The sequence below is a fragment of the Sapajus apella genome, unplaced genomic scaffold, assembly GCF_009761245.1.
Source record: "Sapajus apella isolate SASKATOON/1434 unplaced genomic scaffold, GSC_monkey_1.0 scaffold1, whole genome shotgun sequence".
Classification (NCBI taxonomy): Eukaryota; Metazoa; Chordata; class Mammalia; order Primates; family Cebidae; genus Sapajus; species Sapajus apella.
Genome location: NW_022436941.1, coordinates 82,765,198 through 82,781,471, shown reverse-complemented (window position 1 = coordinate 82,781,471; position 16,274 = coordinate 82,765,198). Strand labels below are relative to the sequence as shown.

At 42.9% G+C, this 16,274-nt stretch overlaps 2 protein-coding genes across 4 annotated transcripts in view; both read right to left on the bottom strand.

Annotated features, from left to right (window-relative positions):
• The window catches only part of PLPP1 (phospholipid phosphatase 1), a 113,231-nt gene that overhangs the window by 94,743 nt on the left and 2,214 nt on the right, over positions 1-16,274 (bottom strand). For 2 of the 3 annotated variants that reach the window (XM_032280769.1, XM_032280774.1), the window contains exon 1: positions 4,536-5,331. The exons of the other annotated variant lie outside the window; for it this stretch is intronic. In XM_032280769.1, the coding sequence (XP_032136660.1) occupies positions 4,536-4,593 (58 nt within the window). In that variant the 5' untranslated portion in view covers positions 4,594-5,331. Of the gene's footprint in view, positions 1-4,535; positions 5,332-16,274 lie in introns of those variants that run through there. 3 annotated transcript variants of the gene reach the window in all.
• LOC116553360 (60S ribosomal protein L10-like) lies at positions 11,814-12,555 on the bottom strand. Its single transcript, XM_032280796.1, has one exon. The coding sequence runs from the start codon at positions 12,442-12,444 to the stop codon at positions 12,103-12,105; it is 342 nt and encodes a 113-aa protein (XP_032136687.1). The 5' UTR covers positions 12,445-12,555; the 3' UTR covers positions 11,814-12,102.

The following is a 16,274-nucleotide window of genomic DNA, read 5'->3' as shown; positions in this document are numbered from 1 at the left end:
AGAAAGCCAGCATGGCAGCCCATGGGCTCCTGTCTGCATTTGCCATTAAGGACAACTGTAATTGGTTTCTAATGCAGAACGGGCAGCTACCTCAAATCTGTTTTAGATATAAATGAGCATTATCAGTAGGATCCTGGCAAGAAAAACAGCATACTCAAATGAAGCATTCAAGAAAATTTAATGAAGGAACATTTCAAAAGGTACAGGTAGGGTTTAGGGAAAACAGCAAGAGATGGTGGGGTACCTCTAGGTTAGCAACATCAGGAAGCCATTATTGTCTCCACGTCTAAAGTGGGTAGGGAAGGGTTATCAGAATCCAGAAAGATCTGTAACTATAGATGGCTGTCAGAGAGGGCCATTACTGAATACGAGTTGTGAACTACTCACAGAACAGCTTTAGCAACAATAAATCCAGCAAGAGGGAACCAGCTCTTAGGGAGATCCCTTCTGATGTCTCTCCCACTGGGCAAAGCTAACCTGAAACCAAAAAGGAAGGGCTCAGTTGATGTAGCCCATAGAAGTCATTTCCCAGAGCCACAGAGCAGAGTGGAGAAAAGGTCTGAAAGGGAAAATGGAACACACACAGCACAGAAAGATATTCTAAATGATTGTTAAACAGCAAAACACAGGTATATAGAAAGAAAGTTTTGTCAGTTCCATCTAAATCTTCTAGATGTTGTGGGACCACCCACAAGTAAGTCATAAACATTGGTACTTACTTGGGCTCCTACTGCCCTATATCAAGTTGGAAAAGGGGAAAAAAAAAAAAAAAAAGCAGCAGCAGCAGCTATGAGTAATTCCAGGTAACTCTGACCTTTCTGCATCTCTAAGAGTAAACAGACAAGTCATTTATCTGCAATGCAGCAGATCTAAGACAAGGCCCTTCTCTTTGCTCAAAGGGAACATATTCCAAACCTCCATTATTGTACTTATCATTATGTATTATAACATCTTGTTTATTTATTCCTCATTGACTCTGAGCCCTTGAGGGCAGGGATTATCTTATTTATCTTTGCATCCTCAGAACCTAACACTGTACTGGGCACGAAGCTGGCCTTCAATCAATAGGCACTGAATAAATTGATGAACTCAGTGTCCATTAATTGGCAGTGTAATGCCATAGAGGCTAAAATCTGAAATGACCCTTAGCCATTAAACACTAATAAGTTGTATTCAGGCCACGGTTTAACACACTGGGCTAAAACATAGCCCCTTTCATACCAGCCCACCACCATTCTCTGTAGAGATTTTCTCATGCGCTCAGACAATGTAAAAAACCTGTTATATAGTCACAGAACCAGTCATAAAAAGAGCCAGAGAAAGACTATGTTCCATTTCAGAAAGGAATCAAATATACATTATCTCTCAAAATTCTCATTCTTTTTCCAGGGGTTTACCAGATCCACTTGACAAACCAACACACATTACTTCTCAAAGTTCTCATTCTTTTTCCAAGGATTTATCAGATCCATTTAGGGAACAAATAATTTGAACATGTATATAGAGGAAGTCATGTTTCACACTGATAAAGATGACATAGGGACAGAAACATACACACACACACACACACACACACACACACACACACACACAAGGCATGTTTTAATTATCACTTCAACACACATCACTCTCAGTAAAATTATAAAGTAGTTGTATAACAGGTTCACGTAACATCATCATATTAAAATGGCTATACTATATGATGTTGGGGTGGTCATTAACAGAATCTGGAACATACTCACATTATAATTATGAACCACTTTCACATAACCCTGTATTTATGAAGTGCTTAATCATCTTTTTGTTCTAACAGTCAATTCTTACCTGTAGATTCTACACAGAAAAAGGAAAACGTTAATGACAAGTTGAAAACTCTCTTCAAGTACCATGATTTTAGGTTACCAATCTCCTGCTGTCAGTAAAATGAATAAAAGTCAAATTTAATACAGTAGACCCCACCAGAAAGGTGTATTTGCTATACAACATGTGTCTTCCAAAAGTAAGTATGAAAAGGTTTCGTATCTCCTGCATCAATGTTCTCCTTCACTGCTATTTGTAATGGACAGTTGATGTTGTTAAATGCAATGTAATCTTACATATCTAATTTTTAAAAGTCAGTAAAATAGGTAACTTTCTACTTAGGAAAAGGGAATTTTGAGTTCATCTTAATAATACACTGAATTACTTTAAAAGAAATGCCAGTAATACAAAAACATAATGTTGGAAATAGATCAAATGCCTTTTTCTAAAACAAGTAAATCCTCAAAGCAAGCTTTCTCCAAAACCACCAAAGACTTTTTAAGTTGTAAACACAATTTTATCTTCTTGAGAGCCATCATATTCCTGCAACTGTCAAGTCAATGTAGCAATAAAATTAATCTACCTTTATAGGATAATTATGTGATGTCTGTATCATGTTAAAACTACAGGCTACAATAACACATAATTTATAAAATTGTACTGCATGGCAGTTCCTCCATTATGCAGGATTTTTTTTTTTAACTGCAGATCTACCATATAGCTTTGTGTTTAATACTATTAGCTTCAGCAACCTCAGAGCAGTATTATGTTTCACCCATCCTAATCAGTGTTTGGCCCATAGAAAAAACATTATGTTGTTTTACAAATTAATCAAACTCCAACAGTAGGAAGGGGGGAAAATGATATGTAATTCTGATAGTGCACAACGTGTGGCAATGATAGGATAATATTCAATATATTGGAAATACCTTGATTTTTTTTCTGATTGCACATTTTCCTCTCCTTTCACTAAAATATAAACAAAGTTTAACAAAGTTCCAATGACACCAAGTTAAAAAATATTTTTCAATGTAACATTTCTATGAAAGGTATTTGTTCTTTTGTTACAAATAAATTTGAATATGTTTAACTATTAATAAGCCCCAACAACTGAAAGGATTGTGTTTTTACAAAGACAGTGTTCCAAAATTGTGTTCCCCTTTCCCAAACTTAATTCCTAAACCTCACTGTGGACCTAAACGGAAAGTGTCTTGGGAAACAACAAAGATGCTTCATAATAACAGATAAAATGACCCAGCACCGTGGCTCATGCCTGTAATCCCAGCACTTCAGGAGGCTGAGGCAGGCAGATCACCTGAGGTCAGGAGTTCAAGACCAGCCTGGCCAACATGGAGAAATCCTGTCTCTACTAAAAATACAAAACTTAAGCAGGCGTGCTGGCAGCTGCCTGTAATCCTAGCTACTAGGGAGGCTGAAGCAAGAGAATCAATCACTTGAACCCAGGAGGCAGAGGTTGCAGTGAGCTGAGATTGTGCCACTGCACTCCAGCCTGGGTGACAAAGGAGACTATCTAAAAAAAAAAAAAAAAAAAAAAAAAAGATAACAAATGGAATTTTTCCTTACAACAACAACAAAACCAGGTAACAGAATTTATAAGAATTCCACAAGATTGCAGGTGCCTAAATGGTCCGGTTGGAAACTGGAGAGGGTATAACTAGGAACTACTGGAGTAAAACCAAAGGAATCTCCTATCACTGAGAAACCATTATGCAGATCTCCATCTAAGAGGCTAAGGTCACAGATCTCCCACCCTGAGAACTTGCCAACACTACTACTATTCTGATTACTTCAACATGAGTAGGACTACCCAAACTTCCAGCAGCTCTTGCTTTGTTTTTGATTTTTCCATCACATATAAATAGGTCACAGCATAACTGCCTTATACAATACATAAAAGGTTAAACCACTCCTTCCAACGCCCATCCTTTATCCAAATGATTCCAATTCCTTCTCTTCCAAAGAAAGGAATAACTGGCAACCAGAAGCCTCAGAACTGAACTCTACCAGTCAGGAAGATAATGTGAAATCTGCTGCAGCCAAAGGATGTCTAGTGCTCCTTGCGGGGCTGTCACAAGAGATGGAAAGCTACACCATGGCCAAAGTCTGTGCAGAGAAACAAACAGTAAGGTTCTGGGGTGCCGCACCCTCCCCCACCCCCAAAGCTTCTTTATACTTGGCGTGCTCACCCCTACTTGCAACCTGACAATTTACAACCTGGCAATGCCTTCTAATTAGGAACGTTCAAGCCTTTTATAGCCGAAAAATTAAACTGCTTCTCACAACAAATCAGGCACTGGCGCCTGCTACTGAGGATCCCCTGTGCATCAAACCTCCAGTTTAGTACTGAGAATGGCCAGTGACCAGGCTTCTCTACAGTAGAGAGGGGAGGAGCCCACCCTGCTCTCCTAAGAGTAGAACTGGAAACAGAGGACAGGAGCAAGGCATGGAGCGCAGAGGCGTGAACAGCATCCAAGCAGGACTGGGCTCAGCGCACCGGCGGGCGACAGACAGCGGCGGGCACGCGGGAGCTGGGGTGCAGGCTGCAAAGCGGGGTCCCTCGGCTGCAGAAGCTGCCCTCCGTGTACTGCCCCGCAGCGGCGCACGCGTCAGGCAACACACCCCCGCTGCCAGTCGCGGCTCTGCGCAAATGCCCTCCCGGGACAGCCGTCCGCGCCCGGGTGCACACGCCCCTCGGGCCGGCGGCGCGTACGTACCCAGCAACACGCAGAGCACATCGAGGGCCACGTACGGCAGCCGCGTCTTGTCAAACATGGTCTCTGCCCTGGCTGCCCGGCGCGGGCGAAGGACTGAGATGGGAGACAGCGGCAGAGGCCCTCGATTCTCGAGCCCGGCCCGGGGCTGGTGACGGCCCCGAGCTACAGCTCCTCCCAGCCGGAGGAGGAGAGCAGCCGAGGGCGGGCTGAGACCGGGCGACGCTCCCACCGCCAGCAATGGCGCCCGGGGCCCTCCCCTCACAGCCCCCGCAAACACTCGGTTAGTGCCGAGGCGCTCGTGTGCCAGCCGCGGCAGCTCTGTCGCCTCAGAACCTCCTAGGTCGGTCCCGGCCTGCCCTAGCTGCTCCCAGTCGATCCCGGCGCCCTCTCCCACAGGCGGGGCGTCCGGACTCGCGCTTTAAGGATGGAGACGGGTAGGGAGGAGGAACGCGGGGTCTGGCCCCTCCCGCCGGGCAGCGCAGGACCGGCCCGCGCGCGGCCTCGCGGTCGTGGGCAGCGCAGCAGGGGCGGGGCCGTGGAAACCCAGGCTGCGGCGGTCAGCCAATCAGCGCCGCCGGCCTCGCCCCTCCCGACCTGCGGCAGCCGCCCAGAAGTGTGGCTCCCGGCGGCCAGGCAGGGCCTGGGGGCGGCTCCCTTTCCGATCCGTGGGGATTTGCTCTGGACCGCAGTTCCTCGGGTGGTCTCCGATTTCGGCCTCTGTACCCCCATTAAGCATTGCCGCTTTCAGAGAGCTAGGACTCCTGCTCAAGATCCTAGAGCACCGGCTGCCTGCCAGTCCCCACCCCTTCCTTGGGAATCAGGTAATAAAGAGGTCAGATTGTTACCACTGAGTTTAAGCGGGGGAAAAGAGGTCAGAGTAGGCTGGAATAGAGACGCTCTCCTTTAGTTTGGTACCTCTGAGCCCTTTCTCAACTAGGCCTCAACGCTGACTACCCTGTGTCCTGGCTGTGCCCACGTATTGGCAAGAATCGTGCTAAGTCATACATCCTCGATATCTGATCACCCTTGAACTCTTGATATTTAATGTCGGATTCGATTCCCTATATTCCACCTTTGCTGCAGAAGCCCTTGACCTGCCTTTAGTCAGAATCCCCCTACCCTTGATGTCTCCTCTTAGTAATTTTCCATCCACCGTCACCTCCCTCACAGACACGGTGCTTGTTCCTTGCCTATAAATCCCTTGCTGTCTTTGCCGTGTTCTGAGTTGAGCTCAATTTCTCTCTCCTGTTTCAATCGTGGTGACCCTTATTGCAGTGATCTTGAATAAAGTATTCATTGTGTTTAACAAGTGTCAGAATAATTTTCTTTAACCAGCAATCCCCCTGCCCCATTCCCAGGAGGACCCTAGCCCAGATTTAGTAATCTCAGTTTCTTAATCCATAATACGGGGATGTTGATAATCCCTGCTCCATGTTCCAGTCTGGAAGAAGAAGTGAAGCCCAGAAAAGATTAGATGAAAGTGACTTTAGCTAGAGTTAAACGCGCTACAGGTGTTAATGATGGGTATATTTTCTCCTTATTCAGACAAAGATGTAAAACACAAATCACAAAATGTACCTACCACTTCTTAGACATTTCTTGCGAAGCACTCACGAAACCAATGGAAAGATAACATTAAACACAGGGAGTCTGAAGATATAGCCTCAAGTAAGCTCTCACAAACAAAAAGTACATTTGAAGCAAGATGTTTTTCTTTAAAACTAATGTAAGTATTTTATTTCGCCTCTTGTTTAAATAGCTGTAAAAGCTTTCAGCAATTTACACCTGAGAAAGATGTGTCATTGTTTATCATGTGGCTTTATTTACTTCCAGAGTTACAAGGGCCTCAGATTGCAAGTCCCAATAAACCGAAAGTACTTGTGATGTCTGAGTATTAGGTATTTATTCAAAAAACATTTGTTGAGCACCTATTGTGTTACAGTCTAGGCTCAGTATCTGAAACAGCTTTTGAAATAACATTTACTTTTTAAAATTTTTTATTTTTACTTTTTGTGGGTACATAATAGGTATATATATTTATGGTCTACATGAGATGTTTTGATACAGGCATGCAATGTTTCATAATTACATCATGGAAAATGAGGTATCCATCCTCTCAGGCATTTGTCCTTTGTATTACAAACAATCCAATTATACTTTTTAGTTATTTTAAAATGTACAATTTAATCATTGACTATAGACCTGTTGTACTATCAAATATTAGATCTTATTAATTCTTTGTATTTTAAAGCAATAAACATTTACTCTTAAAGTGTGTTTTCAAAAATAACATTCAAAAAATCTTACTGATTCGTGATTTTTTGTTTATTCACGAATTCATTAATTCAACATTTATTGAGCCCCTAATGGATACCTGGTACACAACTGTGGAGAAGCTAAAACAAACAAGAGAATGTCTCTACCCTCAAGGGTTAGCCTGAGGCCCAGTTAGAAAGCATGTGATTAAATGAACACTGTAATAGAAGTGTGTTGTAAGTTTACAGGTGGTACACAGAGTAGGGATTTTACCTGGGAGCAATACAAATACAAAAATTCTAACAGGTGGTGAGCACCTGTAATCCCAGCTAGTCCGGACACTGAGGCAGGAGAATCGCTTGAACCCAAGAGGCGGAGGTTGCAGTGATCGGAGAATTGCACCACTGCATTCCAGCCTGGGCGACAGGGAGGCTCCACCTCAAAAAAAAAAAAAAAAAAAAAAAAGCAATTAATAAGCCCTCATTTTTGGAAAGAATGACTAAAAAATATCATTTTGTTTTGGAGTGGGGAAGTTTCATTCCTTTTGGGGGGAATTTTTTTTTTGTTTAGTTTGTTGTCATAAATGGATTCTGGTGTGATCATTGGAATTGAGAATGAGGTAAATAACTTTGAAATGGTGGTGAAAATAATAATTTTTTTTTTTAAAGACAGAGTTTCACCATCTTGGCCAAGCTGGTCTCAAACTCCTGACCTCATGATCCACCTGGTATGACCTTCCAAAGTGCTAGGATTACAGGTGTGAGCCACCACGCCCGGCAATAATAATTTTTTAAAAAGGAAACACAAATTAAATAATAACATAGGCTAGGCGCCGTGGCTCTTGCCTGTAATCCCAGCACTTTGGGAGGCCGAGGAGGGCGGATCACGAGATCAGGAGATCGAGACCATCCTGGCTAACACGGTGAACTCCTGTCTTTACTAAAAATACAAAAATTAGCTGGGCATGGTGGTGGACGCCTGTAATCCCAGCTACTTGGGGGCTGAGGCAGGAGAATCACTTGAACCTGGGAGGTGGAGGTTGCAGTGAGCTGAGATCACGCCACTGCACTCCAGTCTGGTGACAGAGCGAGACTCCATCTCAAAAACAAAAAACTGGAACACTAGTAATATCCCCGGAGGAGATAGGTAGCTATGAGTGTGTCGTCCCTGGACTGAACATGAAACCTCAGAGGCAAGAGCACTGACTCATGTCTCTGGAGTTTGTGCATCCCAGAAAAAAATGAAAGAAAGGGAACGGGAAAGGGAAAGGAAGGGAAGGAGGAAAGAAGAAAGGAAAGGGGAAAGGGAGAAAGAGAGAGAGGGAGGGAGAAAGGGAGAGAGGGAGGAAGAAAGGGAGGAAGGGAAGAAGGGAGGGTGGGAGGGAGAAAGACACCTCAGAGGCTTGCATAAATGCTTAACAAAGTTTGCCCTTGGGCCTATATTTTTCTCCATGTGATATAGGCATCAAAAACAAAAGCAAAGTAGGATGGAGCTTCAGAAGACAGTCCTAGCTGGGGGCGGTGGCTCATGCCTGTAATACAAGCATTTTGGGAGGCCAAGGCAGGTGAATCATGAGGTCAGGAGTTCAAGACCAGCCTAGCCAAGACGGTGAACCCCGTCTCTACTAAAAACACAAAAAATTGCCAGGCATGGTGGTGGGCGCCCGTAATCCCAGCTACTTGGGAGGCTGAGGCAGAGAATTGCTTGAACCCTGGAGGCAGAGGTCACAGTGAGCTGAGATCACACAACTGCACTCCAGCCTCGGTGATAGACCAAGACTCCATCTCCAAAAAAAAAGAACAGTCCTAAAGCTCCCTGAAGAAGAAAGAAGCTCATTTCCTCCCTTCTGTCATTACTAAACTTCTTGAAAAGGAGTCTGCAATCTACATGCCGAATTTTCACTTTCTCTTTCGATACCTCTGCATGCTGAATTCTGTCCCCACTCCTCTGCTTGCACCGCTCTTTAACACAATATCAGTAAATCTCCGTCTCTCCATTCTAACAGCACTTACTGTCTCAGCAACATATTTATTTCAAAAATTGTCTGCAAAGTCATAAGACTCAATTCCCTTAGGATATTTTTGTTTCCATGTGCTTATGTCCTTTCCCCCAAATGGACTGAAGCAATTATAGCTTTGATTATACTCAAATAGCACTGTAAAACTAAAATGACTAAAAATGTAAACATCTGGTTCCCCAGTACATATGCTCCAGAAAGAAAATTTCACAGTGTGGTGTATTTTCATCTTTTTTACACTTTTGTCAAAGTTATTTGCTTCATACCTTATTAAAGTTTTTATCATATAATATTTGATACATAAATATATGACATATAAATAAGTTATGGAAAGGCCGGGCGTGGTGGCTCACACCTGTAATCCCAGCACTTTGGGAGGCCAATGTGGATAGATCATTTGAGGTCAGGAGTTTGGGACCAGCTTGACCAACATGGTGAAATCCCATCTCTACTAAAAATACAAAAAAATTAGCCAGGCATGGTGGTACATACCTGTAGTACCAGCTACTTGGGAGGCTGAGGCAGGAGAATCACTTGAATCTGGGAGACAGAGGTTGCAGTGAGCTGAAATCACACCACCTGTACTCCAGCCTGGGCGACAGAGCGAGACTGCATCTCAAAATTAAATAAATAAAAATAAGCTATGAGGCATAATAAAATGGGCAACTATGAATCTATGATGCTATTCAACTAAACACCTGGATCATTGCAGTCTTTAAATGCTCCTGAATTTTATGTTTACCTTTTTTTTAGCTTTGCTTTTTCCCTATCGTTTAACTACATGTGTATGTATCTCTAAAAATATGTAGTGTTTAGCTTGCTTGTTTTTTTAGCTTTTAAAAATATTATGCCAAAGATTTAATCTTCTGCCCTTGACTTTTTTTTCACTCAATTATATTTCTTACATTCATTCATGTTGCTGCAATAGTAGGTCTGTCATATTAGTACATCACTTTATTCATTCTTCTGACAATAATCATCTGGGTTTTCATTTATGCAAATAATGCTGCTGCAGGCATTTGTGTACATGTCTCTTGTGTGGAATTACTAGCTGCATTATGTAGTATGTCCACATTCAACTTCATGAGATAATCTCAGATTGCATTACTAAATGGTTATACCATTTCATCTACACCCCCACTAGTGGTGGATACAACTCCAGATTCTCATCAATGCAATATTCTGAGACTTCTTAACTTTTGCTAGTTTAGTAGGAATAATGTGTATCTCAATGTAGTCTTAATTTACATTTCCCTGGTCACTAATGTGGTTGGATGTCTTTCCTGAAATGTATTTACCAAAAATGTTTCCTCTTCTATTAACTGCCCGTTCATATCTTTTGCCATTTTTCTATTGTGTTATTTATCTTATTCTTAATTGTGGAAGTTCTTCATATATTCTTCATAATAATTCTTCATGTGTACATTTTTTCTGAGTATGTGTCTTGTCATTTCACTTCCTTCGTTAGCAGCTATGTGATAGAGTTCTTGTTCATGTAATCTAAGCAGATATCTACTGGCAGGTTTCTTTGTTTTTGTTTTCCTGACTACGGGAAAAGACTGACTTCCCTTCCCTTCCTTTCCACCTTCTTTGAACGTGAACCTGATGTCTAGAGCTACAGCAGCCATCTTTTGATTATGAGGGAAAGACCAAGAAATGCAGCATAACTGGTCTTTTTTTTTTTTTCTATGTGAAGGAATTTGGTTTAAGTCATTGGTCTTTATAATGTTGAGCTCTACTAAAAATAACCACCAGCAACTGGCTGCCTCCAGATTTCTTATGTGAGAAAAAAAAATGTGTTTAAGCCTAAAATATTCACAACAAATACAAGGCTCAAGAAAACTTTGATTGGTATTTCTGAGAAATTTCATGTCATTGTTCTAAGAAAACCTTTTACTTAAACTAACTTAATTGAATTTCTGGTCCTAGAAACATCAAAGCCCTGAATAAAACAATCTGAGTCAATAGAAAAGGGTGCGGAGGAAGAATAAACTTTGAAGACTGAGCAATGGTTTAAGCGTAGAGGAGGCAAAACAAATGGCTTTTCTGAAGTCTTTGTGAGTAGGAAAGGCTGTGAAACGAGGAACTCACATTGGGGATTAGTGGAAGATAAGATTGGTTCTAGAAGGTAGGTTATAACCATTTGTAACTAAACAGTACAACTGGGGTAAAGAAAAATCACTGAATATAGGTAGAGAAATGCTAACAACAGTCATTTAAAATTAAGTACCTGGTAGTGAAAAGAAGTCATAGTCTCTGCAGAAGACTCTAAATAAAGATGAGTACACTTTTTTTTTTTTTTTTTGAGATGGAGTTTTGCTCTTGTTATCCAGGCTGGAGTGCAATGGCGCGATCTCGGCTCACCGCAACCTCCGCCTCCCAGGTTCAGGCAATTCTCCTGCCTCAGCCTCCTGAGTAGCTGGGATTACAGGCACGTGCCACCATGCCCAGCTAATTTTTTGTATTTTTAGTAGAGACGGGGTTTCACCATGTTGACCAGGATGGTCTCGATCTCTTGACCTTGTGATCCACCCGCCTCGGCCTCCCAAAGTGCTGGGATTACAGGCTTGAGCCACCGCGCCCAGCCCAAGATGAGTAAACTTTATCTTGCAAACCAGATTATCTAGATTCTGGTCCTTTTTCATGTGTATCTCCATTTTATGTCCTATCTTTCCTAAAGGTGTTTATGGCTTCCAGTCCTTTTTCAGCTTTGCTACGGAGTATTAAGGGGAAAGTCTTCTGTTAACACTTGAGCCAATTCCCAAGTGTGAGGAGTTTAGTTACAATCTTTAGTGAAAAACCATAAAAAGGAGGTGAGGGTGTGTCTAGGATCTGAATTGGGGTCCTGTGGATGGGCAACCAAGCTCTGGAAAGATACTCTCCTTCTACCAATCTCTCCTTCAGTGTCAGGGTTGGAGGGCCTGGATTCTATATTGTTGTGTTTTAGAAAGACAATGTTTTCTTTTTTCTTTTCTTTTCTTTTTTTTTTTTTTTTTTTTAAGACAGTGTTTTCTTATTAAGGTTCTAGTAATGATCAAATTTAAAAAAATACATGCAATTGTCTAGCAAATGTCTGACATATGCTGACACACAATGCATGTTTTTTCAAAAACAAATACTTCTGTGGATCTATACCTGCTGTTTCTGCTTCCCTACCACCCACTCAACCCACTACCTACCGTGGTTCCCTAGAAACAGTGTTGGTTTGTCGTGACTTGTTCTTTTGGTTTGTTTGTTTTTGACAGGAAGTAGAATTTATTGGTGAGTATAAGAGGGGCAGCACAGTGGAAGCCCTCATGAGTGCAGGGCCTGCCGTTTGTCCAGAGGGCCACAATTGGGGATGTACTTGGCCCCACATCCATCTGGGATGAGCCGCTTCTCAGCCACCATGTCTACAAATTCACTGGCATTGAACTTGGTGAAGCCCCACTTCTTGGAGATGTGGATCTTCTGGTGGCCAAGGAACTTGAACTTGGCCCTGTGCAGGGCCTCAATCACATGCTCCTTGTTCTGCAGCTTGGTGCCAGTGGACATGATAACTTGGCCAGTATGAACCCCAGCTACAGTGCCCTGGGGCTTTCCAAAGGCACCTCGCATGCCTGTTTGGAGCCTGTCAGCCTCAGCACAAGACAACATCTTGTTGATGTGGATGACGTGAAAGGGGTGGAGCCTCACTTAGATATGAAAGCCATCTTTTTTTTTTTCTTTTGCCTTTCTTTTTTTTTTTTTTTTTGAGATGGAATCTCACCCTGTCACGCAGGCTGGAGTGCAGTGACTCGATCTCAGCTCACTGCAACCTCTGCCTCCTGGGTTCAAGCCATTCTCCTGCCTCAGCCTCCCAAGTAGCTGAGACTTCAGGCGCCCGCCACCACGCCTGGCTAATTTTTGTGTTTTTAGGAGAGACGGGGTTTCACCATATTGGCCAGGCTGGTCTCGAACTCCTGACCTTGTGATCTGTCTGCCTTGGCCTCCCAAAGTGCTGGGATTACAGGCATGAACCACCATGCCCGGCCCACAAATATCTCTTCAACAATCTCCTTAAAAATATGTCACCAGAAATATGTAAATTAATGACCTATAAAATATCTATAATCTTAAAGATATCACATGTATTCTTTTTTTTTAAATCTTGGACAGGCTGGGTACAGTGGCATATACCTGTAGCCCCAGCTACTGAGGAGGCTGAGGTGGGAGGATCACTTGAGCCCAGGAGTTCAAGTCCAGCCTAGACAAATAGTGAGACCCTGTCTCTCTTTTTTTTTTTTTTTTTTTTTTTGAGACGGAGTATCGCTCTTGCTACCCAGGCTGGAGTGCAATGGCGCGATCTCGGCTCACCGCAACGTCCGCCTCCCAGGTTCAGGCAATTCTCCTGCCCCAGCCTCCTGAGTCGCTGGGATTACAGGCATGCGCCACCATGCCCAGCTGATTTTTTGTATTTTTAGTAGAGACGGGGTTTCACCATGTTAACCAGGATGGTCTCGATCTCTTGACCTCGTGATCCACCCACCTCGGCCTCCCACAGTGCTGGGATTACAGGCTTGAGCCACCGCGCCCGGCCGACCCTGTCTCTTAAAAAATAAAAATAGATTGGGTACAGTGGTTCATGCCTGTAATCTCAGCACTTTTGGAGGTTGAGGCAAGTGGGTTGCTTGAGTCCAGGTGTTCAAGACCAGCACTGACAACACTGCAAGACCCCTTCTCCACAAAATTAAAAAAAAAAAAAAATAGCTGGGCACAGTGACACAAGGCCTGTAGTCCCAGCTACTCAGGGGGCTGAGGTGGAAGGATCACTTGAGCCTAGGAGATAAGGCTGCAGTGAGACATGACAGTGCCACTGCACTCCAGCCTGGGCGACAGAGCAAGACTCTGTCTCAGATAAAAATTAAACATTAAAATTACAAATCTTAGGTAGGATTGCTATGTAGTTACTGGCCTCCAGTCAGAATACACCTGCTCTACCTGTTTTAGAAATCATGGTAAAATGTGCCCTTCTTTCATCTTGCGATTCCTCTTCTGCTTAGGACCCCATTTGTGCTCTTCTGACACTACACTTGCTCCTCTCCTAGCACTCATCCTTGGATTGATCTTTGTGGTTAATGGACCTTAAGTGAAGGGAGCGGACTTCCTAGTTCCTAGAGTATACTTGGCAAAATGAGGGCACATGCAGCTTTAAAAAAAAAAGCTGGAATAAATGAATGAGAAAAAGAAAAGTAAAGCAAGAGTTCAGGAACGAGGCAGCTGTGCCCCCAACCGACACACATCTCCTTTTTCTTGTTGTTATTAGCTCTTTCCCCCTCACACATACTTAAGCTTATCTGGGGTTAGAAATGGGGAATGGGGTGGCCAGGCATGGTGGCTCGCGCCTGTAATCCCAGCATTTTGGGAGGCTGGGGCAGGCAGATCACCTGAGGTCAGGAGTTTGAGATCAGCCTGCCCAACATGGCAAAACCCTGTCTCTACAAAAAATACAAAAAATTAGCCGGGTGTTGTGGTGCACACCTGTAATCCCAGCTACTTGGGAGGTTGAAGCAGGAAAATTGCTTGAACCCAGGGGGCAGAGGTTGCAGTAAGCTGAGAATGCGCCACTGCACTCCAGCCTGGGTGACAAGAGTGAAACTCCATCTCAAAAGAAAAAAAAAAAAAAAAGGAAAAGAAGAAGTGGGGAATGGGGTTAACTCTCCTACACTATTTTTACAGATCATCAGCGCCCCTTTATAAGTACTTTTTTGTGTCCTCAATAAAGTGAACTTTTCAAAGTGAGCCTTTCTCCTTCTAAGTGACTGTATTAAGGAATAATCCGATGGAACACCAAAGGAATTTTCTAAGGCCTCTACACTTTTCTCCTTTATCAAGATCAGAGTCAGAAATACATTTCTGGGAGCCTCCTAACTCTCAGAACCACTTTCCGTGTCTAAGTTTCTCACACAAGAAACTTCATCTAACTTTCCTTTGGACTCTTAAAACTCTGCCTTCGAAAAGTCTGTGACAATGATGCTCAAATTTTGCACATCAGAATCATCTTGGGTATCAGTTAAGCACAATCACCCAGCCCCATTCCAGAGATTCTGATTCAGAAGCTAAGCTGGAATCCAAGCATTGTTTGATAATTATGTTTAACAAATCCCCCAGGAGATTCTGATACCCATCAGAATTTGAGAATCTCAGGTAGAGTCAGCCCACATTTTCACTCTCTTTGAAGAAAGTAATTACTTTCTTCAGAGTAATTACTACACATTAGGTGCAGCACAACATAGTAATTAAACACGTGGGTTCAGGAATCCAGTTCCTGAATACTCCACTGAATACCCGTGGACAAATTGCTTAGAACTTTCTATACATCAGCTTCCTTATTTATTGATTGATTTTCTTTTTGAGATGGAGTCTCACTCTGTCACTCAGGCTGGAGTGCAATGGCGTGATCTCAGCTCACTGCAACCTCTACCTCTCAGGTTCAAGTGATTCTCCTGCCTCAGCCTCACCATTAGCTGGGATTACAGGCGTGCCCCACTACACCCAGCTAATTTTTGTAATTTTGTTAGAGTTTCACCATGTTGGCCAGGCTGATCTCAAACTCCTGGCCTTGAGTGATCCGCCTGTTATTTGTAAAATGAGAATGATAATAATAGTACCTACCTCATAGGTTTGTTGTGAAGATTAAATGAGCTAATATGTCAAGATCACTCAGCACAATGTCAAGGCATATAGTAGGTGCTCAATAGATATTGGACATTATTATTTAAAGATTCCTGTCACTTCCTCATGAGAACCAGGTTGAAGTGTGTGTCCTGTGAACCTTGAGCCTAAGGGTAGCGTGCAGAGACCCTGCAAATCCTTTGCAATTGCATATAAATTATGCGTTTATGCATTTTGCTGTGAACTGGTTCTATAACCCTTCTGAGATTCTCAAACAGCGTCTCTGACACCTGTACTGAGCTCTACAGCTTTGCTCCCGAACATGTGCCCTGGACTAGCAGTGTCTGCATTAATGGAGGCTAATTCTAAGAGAAACTCAGACTCTCGGATTCCACTCCAAATCTACTGAATCTAAAACTGCATTTAATTTTATTTTTCTATAAGCAGAAAAAAAAACTTTATTTCCATCAAATGGAAACGTATGAACCTTCAAGCAAGATAATCAAAATAATAATACAATTAACAGGATATCATATATAGATCAGACTAGAGGTTTAGATACTTTGAAACACATACACCAAAATTAAGAGGACCAACAACTGTCCCACTGAGGAAAAGCACTCTGACTCATCATACCCACACAACTTCTGGGAAACTTGGGCTGACATTTCACAGGACAGTAAGCCCAAGAGACAAGTTGTCATTGGGTTGCAGAGCTGATCTGAGCTGGAGAGGGTTCACAGCGAAATGTCATGGTAACTCCACAATTTCCCTGGAGAGCTGTTCATCTCAAAAAAAGGAATACAGGGCCGGGTGTGGTGGCTCACGCCTGT

Bases quoted from the DNA above. Each gene is read 5' to 3' on its own strand.
- LOC116553360 (XM_032280796.1), bottom strand. From the start codon at position 12,444: ATGTTGTCTTGTGCTGAGGCTGACAGGCTCCAAACAGGCATGCGAGGT.